A 7,964-nucleotide genomic window follows, 5' to 3' on the forward strand; every position below is an offset into this window, starting at 1 on the left:
GATTTCTATGACAAAAAAAACAAAACAAAAAATACAAGACAAAATTATTTTAAAATCGCTAAAATGGAAAATAAATGCTTTTGAGATATCATTCCTGTCGCGTTTAAAAGTACGCTTTGAACATCATGTACCGAACTGGAGTTTCCTTAGTTTCCTTCCTAGCTTCTGTTACACTTTTGCCGTTGCTGTGAATACTCCCAAAATTTGATCGTAATTGTTTGTCAACTGATGGCACGGTAGTGTATGGTTTATTTATTGTTTATTTTTCGTAGTATTGCCCAGTTTTAATACTGTTCTCCACAAAGAGTATAAAAGTTTATACTCTGGTCTGGTTCTGGCTGATACTATATACTGGTTTTCCAGAACCAGTAAACAGGAGCAAGTGACGTTCACGCTTCTCTGAAGAGTTTCACAACGGTAGCTGCGCTGCATGCCGAACTCGGGTCGCATTATTGCGCGATCTAACCGTTTTGCCACAAAGCCGCCATCTGATGTTTATATAAAATTCGTTCATTTATTTATTTCATTTTATTGCCATAATTATGGGGGGAAAAATTTGTTTTAACGTCGTGAACAGATTAGAAACTAAGGCGCCAGGAAAATGTGGCAAAGCGTGTCGCGCAAACTGTAGCGAAAAACGTGCATCATAATAAAAAGTTTAAGACAAGTTTCTAGCATCAGCATGGCTACCAAGCCAAAATAAATATACAAACACTTTTTAGATACAGTATATTAAACCAAAGACAAAGTTATGCTGGTGCATTGGCACATTTACGTTTTTCAAGACGTAACGATTCACGTCAGGATGTAACTTACCTGTGTGTCTGGATGGTAGAGCAAAATTTTTTCAGACTATTCTTGTTTGTTACAGTAATACATATTCTAAACTAACATTGTTTTACTAATCAAAATATCTCCTAAGGTTTTTGAAAACTTGGAAAAGGCAATGTGTGAAAGCTCCAGCGGCAAGAACTTTTTTCACTTGTTTTTAAGAAACTCAGCAGTTGCTTTTTCGGGAAGTCCCGGTTCCAGCTGGTGGCTGATGAGCTAGTTTTCGGCTCGATTAGCTAAGCTTGGCAAAAGGCTACTTACTTTACTGGTTGTTGAGGACTGCTGTATGTTGTTGTTTGTATTATTGAACGGCGTAACTTAAATAGTTTGATTGGGTAGAGCACCGGGATGTTCAAATTTAACAAAAATGACGAACTTCTTGCTACTGTTGAGAAACAGAAAGATCAAATAGACCGTTATGAAGGTCGCCTTAGAGGTTGGTACTGGCTGACTAGTGGTGTTAATCGTTGGCTTTATTTTAGCCTAGATTTTTGAACTTTGGTTTCCAAACGACATTTATTTTTAGATATTGTTCATGCCTATAAAAGCCTACAAAATGAAAAAGAAGCGCTAGAAAAGAGTATGAAGGCTTTGACTCTAACTGCTCCTGTTGGATCAAGCCCCTATAGCAAAAAGCGTTCAATCGCGGAGGGATCAAAAAGAACAGCCCTTGTAAACTGAATTAAAATATTTTATACAAAAGAATATTCATGCATGCATATCTTTAAAAAAAGAGACAATATGTTCTTATTCTCCTTCACAAGAGAAAAGCATAAAAGCAAAGTGATTTTCCAGTTGCCATGGTTGTGCCAATATGTGTAGGCTGTTTCCTCTGTGCCACGCTGTAGTCAAGCCAAGCTTATGCCACATGAATGTAGATCAAGATCACTCACATGGAATTCACCCTGGCATAATAGGATAGCCTGTAGTGGAGAGTATGGCACACACACACACCAAAGACTCGTCTAAGTGAACTCTTTTAAACAGTCTTATATACTTTAATATCAATTTATAATAAACAAACCAGAAGGATTTGGTAGCTAAAATTTAGCATTTGTAGTATACTGTCAGACGAAAATTTTTGTTTCTACGTATGGGATTTCTTTTGCAAACCAACATACTGTATAGTTTGTTTTTTACTCTTACAAATTTTCAAGAGTTTTAACCAAGTCCTCTTTTTTCTGCCTCAGATTTCTTTGGTTGATAATAATTTCTTTCAGTGAAGTCTAATTTATTTTTAAGAAAACAGTTTTGTTTTGTGCAGGTCTAATTTGTTTGGTGTGGTAACCTTTATCCTCACACTGAGGAAAGTTTTGCATGCCAGGGTGCATTCCACGTGACTTACGTCAAGCAGTGTAACTCGGTTTGACCTTAGCGTGGCACAGAGCAAATGCAAGTCTTGGCACAACCATTGCAACTGCAAATTTCATTTGCTTTTTCGTTTTCCTCTTGTTTAGATGATGTAGAGCCCGATGTCTTCTTTTTTTAGAGATTGTAATTGGGTTACAAACAACTTTGGCATATATTCGTAATGTATGCAAAAGTGGCATTTGGCTCATGCATCACACAGAATGCACCGCATGACTTAGAACCTGCAATGATTCCTCATCGGATCTGAATACCGGCCATTTATTATAACTCCAGAACGGGCCGTTAAACTTAGTCTTTGTTAATCAAGTTTATTTTACAATGAAACGATTAACGTTTTTATGTAAATTTCTGAATCTCAAAATGTTTGATAAATCATTGAACTTGTGGTGCCATCAGGTAGCATATTGCACATATTGTTTAAATGTATCACAAAATTCATCAGCAGGGTCTAACCTATCAGAGTTGTAAACCCCATTTATCAAACAATCAAATTTCTTCCGATTTGCAGTATCTGTAGTATTTAAAACTGTAATGCATTTTGCTCACGGGATAGATGTTTTACAGTAGTTGCTGTGAACGATTTCATTTCTTTCTGAAATTTTTAATGTGCTTTGTATTAAAAACAAATTTTTATGATAAACTTTGTTTGTTATTCAGACCCATATCACACCAGATATAATTGCAGGTTTCCAGCGATGCAGAAGCATATGTAGATGAAACAGAGTCTGAACATAGTCAAGAAATAGATCGAGAGAAAGATGAAACTGAAGGTATGAAATAGTTTCATCATAAGTCATAACAAACAAATAAAGCAGATTATTAACAAATATAATATGAAGGCTATATAATAAGGTTAGTACTTAAATTTTATATATAACATTCGAGTAGATATATACAATATGTGGGTACAATATAAAAGTACTCATACAAGTACAATTCATATATATACTTACATAATTGGTATACTATGACATAACAATAACTATCTAATTAATACTTAATTTCTTGTGACTTTTTACAATGCGTTATTACTGTAAATACTGTTAGTTTTTTGATTAGTTTCTGCTTGTTGTAATCTTGACTTTTTAGCTGTTTACTTTGTTTTTCAGATGAGAATGAAGTTGCTGATAATCAATCATTGTCTAGTGGTGAAGAGAAAGATAGTAGTATTCAGCATCTCAAGTCCCAGATTTATACCTTGACACAATCCCTCTCCACTGTTTCAGATGAGAAATCAAAAATAGTTGCCACATACCAAGCAGAGAAAAAGAAATTAAAAGTTAGTTACAAACTCACTTGTTTCTTCAAACTTGTTTTTTTTCTCTGTAAATCATATGTAATAAATTTTTCATGATCCTGTATTTTTTTACTTTACCAGAAAGAACAAGAAATTCAAATAAAACAACTACATGAAGAAAGTGAGGTAAATTTTAAGAAAGCATCCATGCTGCAAGAAGAATTGACTGAAGTAAGCTAATGTGCAGTTAACAAATAACATTTCTTTAATGCTGGAAATTTTTTTGTAAATTGGTGTCTTTTTTGTTTAGTTCAAAGAAAGAGTGCGACTGCAACAAATTGACAGGGAACAAGAGCAAGCTACCCATTCAATCATGCTGCGCGAAATTCAAAAAATGCTTAACGATGAAAGAACAAAAAACAATATTCTTGAAACTTCTGTATTAATTAATTTTATTATGCAAACAATTTTAATTGTTAGCTTTGTAATTTTACTATAGGTTATGTATTTTGTACTCTTCAATTACGTATTCATGTGGTACGCTCTATCAGTTTATGAGGTAGGTTATTTAAAGTTTGTATTAACTTCACCCTTTCTATACGCAGGTAAAAGAACTAAGAAATGCAGCACAGAATGCAGAAATAGAAGCACAGCAAAGTGAAGATTACAAACAACGTGTGCGTCAGCTAGAAGAGGAATTGAATCAAGTTCGAAAACGTCTCCATTCAGCAGAGCTGGAAGCTAGTACACCTTCCCCTCTGTTACTTCAGCTCCAAGAAGAAATGGAACACATGAAGGTTTTTTTCTTATAACTATCCACAGTTATAGAACTATCATATATTCAAATACCATACAAGTGAATAGGTAATATTGGGTGCTTTCAAAATAATCATGCTGGTTTGCTTAAATCACAAAGATCATTTTGATTACTTGGCCCATGGTCATTGAAAGCAAAATGTTCATGAGCCAAGTAATCAAGGGAGTTTTTGTGGTCCAAGTAAAGTTTGCGATTGTAGTTGTTCTTCAAGATATTCAATTGAACCTGTGTATCTTGGAGAAACCCAGTAATATCTCGTATTTAGGTACGACTTAGCAATAAAAAAGAAACGATCAAAATAGTTTTGTAAACGTTTGTCTTGTTAAAGTCATATTCTTTCGTTTGCAATCCAAATTGTCAAGTTCATTATCAGCGCACTGCACACGGGTTGCTTCCAGCAGTTATAATATTTTTGTACTGTAACAAACAATGACACATACACTATGCCTTTATGAAACTTTTTTTCAGGTGTAGTCTTGATACTGTGTTCATGTTATATATTCAAAACTGCAAAATTGGTTGGTTGAGTCTATAACTAAGCATTAATTTTTCTAGAATAAGCTTAAGCCTAACATGGTTAAGTATACCAGTTCTACTTTACAATAATTATGCAGAGAGAACATAAAGCACAATTAGAAAAGGAGCATGCTAGAGTGACAGAAGTTGAGAAGCGTGAAAGAGAAGTTGCTCACGCAGAAGAAGAAAGAGTGGCTGATCTTGAGAACAGATTGGTGCAAATCTCCAACAAACTTGGTACATATGATGGTAGAAGACAAAAGGACCAAATCTCTATACAGTGCGTGCCTTTGGTTATCATAATGTTAAATAATGAAAAATGGAAATACGCCACTAAACATTTTGTTTGATTTTTACTATGTTTAGTCGTACTGTCATTCTTATCATTTTATATTTAAGGCACCTAAAGGATCGTATATCCCAACTTGATATTGAAAATGCTCTACTCACCAAGCAACTTGAAGCAGCAAAATCACAAAAAGAAAACATGCTTTCCCCTTCTAAAATTGATGATGATCTAGACATAGATGGCCTTAAAGAGCGGATCATGCACTTTCAAGAACTTCTAAAGACAGCAATTAGTAAAAGCAATGAACCTGTTGACCTGACAGGTAATTGTCCTTAAACATTTTTCCTCCTATTAGTAAATGGCTAATACCTTTGCGCAAACCTTTCAGCAGTTCTATTTTTTAGACATTGCAAGATCTTTGCAGTCTGCTTCTGAAGATTATCAAAAACTTTACCTGGAATCACAGCAAGAACTTTTACATCTCAAGGAAGAATTTGAAAGATACAAAGTATACGACCTATACGTGCATGAATTTTAATTAAAAACACTTGCACTTTTTCACTTAATTCAGTTCAGCAGAATTATATCTTTATGTCTCATATTACTCTGTAGACTAGAGCACAAAATGTGCTAAAAAATATGAAAAGTGGAGTAAACTCATCAACCTCTGGAAATCGAGAAACGGAAGAGGCAAAGCGTCAACTTCAAGAAGCACGAGAACGTCATTTTCTTATACATGCCAGATGCGAAGATTTAGAAGCCAAATGCGTCCAACTGGTACATAGTTATTACTTACATTAAATTATCTGGTTAATGTATAAATTATTGGAAATAAAATTTCCGGTTGTTTTCTTAAATTAACAAATTATATAATATTTAAATGATGTATATTCAATTATTCGTACTGTACTTGTAATATTCATACTGTTACTTATATTAATACTTGTTAGCTGCTCGCTGTTGTTAATCATCTGTAATGGTAAAATAAGCCGCACTGAAATTTATGGTACAATAAATCTCTGCAATGTACTCTTTACTGTCTATGACAATGGAGAGATACAGAAAAGAGAAAAGAATATTTTCTCGATAAAAATGGCCAACAAGAAAATGGCAGATAAAGTTTTGACTTAACAAAAAAAGCTTACAATGAAATAAATACGGTAGGCCTTGCAAATTTGTTATTTAGAAATTTTTGATTTTTAGGAAGTCGATTGCAAGAAAGACCTAAAAAAGCAGGCTCACATTTATCAAACTCAAATTGAAGAACTCAAAGAAAGTCACTCTCGCCTGATAAGTGAGAAAGAAAGAGAGACTCGAACTCAGCGTGAAAGAACCATTGCAATGCTTGCTGACAAAGACAAAGAAATTAAGCAACTAAAAGCTTATTCATCCGCATACCATAGGTATAGTTTACGCCAACATTTAAGGGTTACACATTAACTTCAAGAAGAGAATAATGTCATCACCAGAATAAGTTCAAAATGTCCGGGATAATTCCTTCAAAGCAATAAGTTTTTGTGTTTATTTTTGATACTTAAATAAATATGGCCAAACAAACTGTAAACTGCTACCCTATTACAGTGAAAGTTGTACACTTGGAACATCATATGGCAAGTTACCTACCCGACGTCATTTAAGCACCACTGAAGATATACAGGATCCGATGGAAGAATCGCTCACTGAAATTATGAGCAAAGTTAGTCAATGTTATCAACCATAGTTGGTTGTTATTTACCTTACAGATGCACTTGATGCCACATACATTGAGCTATTACTAGGGTTTAAGGAGTGTTTTGTTCAGAGTTCAACAAATGATTCAAAAATTATTCATTATGCCGAACAACTTGCAAGGCGAGATGTTACCATAAATAGCATCCGAAGATACAAAAAGCAACTTGAACTTCAAATACGCCAATTACAGGATGCCAGCATAACCAAGTAAGGCAAAAGTGTGACTTGCTTGCAACGACTTGTTTAGTGTGAAGTGAGTTTAGATTATGCTTCGCGTTTTTAATTTATTCAAGATGTTCAGTAACAGCAAATCTTGTAGGGATGAGAAAAATGCACAGGAAGTGGCTGAACTTAAAGAAAAAATATCAGAATGTGAACGAAGCAAGTATGTTCGGTTATATACATTCACATGCTGAAATGAAGCATTAACATCTCTGCGTATGAAGTCAAAATCATTTGTTGTATTACTAAAAGCTCATGATAAAAACATTATAGCAATATTCTAAATCCTCAATTTGTCCAGGTTGAGAGAGAATGCAAACATGGAGTACTTAAAGAATGTATTTTATCGATACATAACGACTGCTGACTACACTGCCAAGCAGCGAATGCTAGTAGCATTGGTGACAATACTTCAGTTTAGTCCAGAAGAAGCACGAAAATCAGGCGTTAAGAAATAGTAACTTCGTTTTGTTATTACTCCAGCTTTCTTTCATTTTTGCCAGCTTTAAGTGCAATATTTCATATAGCCCACCGTATACTGTTATTGTTTTTATCAGAATTTTGAATCGAATAGATTTTTGTTGGCTGTGTTTGCATGTTTACCAAACTCTCTCATCGTGAAAATGGAAGGTACAATTTTATTTATTATTTGGGTGGCAAGCATTTGTGGTGGAAACGAACCATGTCTTTGTACGGTATTGTATTTATATTTTCATTAGTCCATTGATACACAGTTTCATCAAATATCAGCAATACAAAAGATTAAGGTGGTTTGCTATACTTGAACAGATGAAGAATATAATAACAGTCAACGTCATTTTGCTTACCTGAAGACATCATTAAGCTGCTCATTGCCACCGCAAATTCTGTTATAGAAAGTGAAGCATGTATTAATCTACCTCTGCAAAAAATAGCAAGATATGCTAGTGGTGTATATCAGGGGTGCCCAG

General features: G+C 34.3%; 1 protein-coding gene across 1 annotated transcript; it reads left to right on the plus strand.

Annotated features, from left to right (window-relative positions):
• The first annotated feature begins 1,036 nt into the window (after positions 1-1,036).
• LOC143450193 (GRIP and coiled-coil domain-containing protein 1-like) lies at positions 1,037-7,784 on the plus strand. The gene is made up of 16 exons (XM_076950640.1): positions 1,037-1,267; positions 1,358-1,503; positions 2,888-2,972; positions 3,312-3,481; positions 3,581-3,670; positions 3,750-3,878; positions 4,045-4,236; positions 4,871-5,052; positions 5,172-5,383; positions 5,466-5,569; positions 5,674-5,838; positions 6,265-6,464; positions 6,643-6,757; positions 6,863-6,999; positions 7,112-7,177; positions 7,316-7,784. The coding sequence occupies exons 1-16, from the start codon at positions 1,180-1,182 to the stop codon at positions 7,470-7,472; spliced, it is 2,238 nt and encodes a 745-aa protein (XP_076806755.1). The 5' UTR covers positions 1,037-1,179; the 3' UTR covers positions 7,473-7,784.
• The last annotated feature ends 180 nt before the right edge of the window (positions 7,785-7,964 follow it).

The sequence above is a fragment of the Clavelina lepadiformis genome, chromosome 3 (assembly GCF_947623445.1).
Source record: "Clavelina lepadiformis chromosome 3, kaClaLepa1.1, whole genome shotgun sequence".
Classification (NCBI taxonomy): Eukaryota; Metazoa; Chordata; class Ascidiacea; order Aplousobranchia; family Clavelinidae; genus Clavelina; species Clavelina lepadiformis.

Excerpts from the sequence above, each read along its gene's own strand:
- LOC143450193 (XM_076950640.1), top strand. The coding sequence starts at position 1,180 with ATGTTCAAATTTAACAAAAATGACGAACTTCTTGCTACTGTTGAGAAA. Across the intron at positions 2,973-3,311 it reads AGAGAAAGATGAAACTGAAG|ATGAGAATGAAGTTGCTGAT; the intron begins GTATGAAATAGT and ends TTTGTTTTTCAG. Across the intron at positions 7,178-7,315 it reads TCAGAATGTGAACGAAGCAA|GTTGAGAGAGAATGCAAACA; the intron begins GTATGTTCGGTT and ends CAATTTGTCCAG.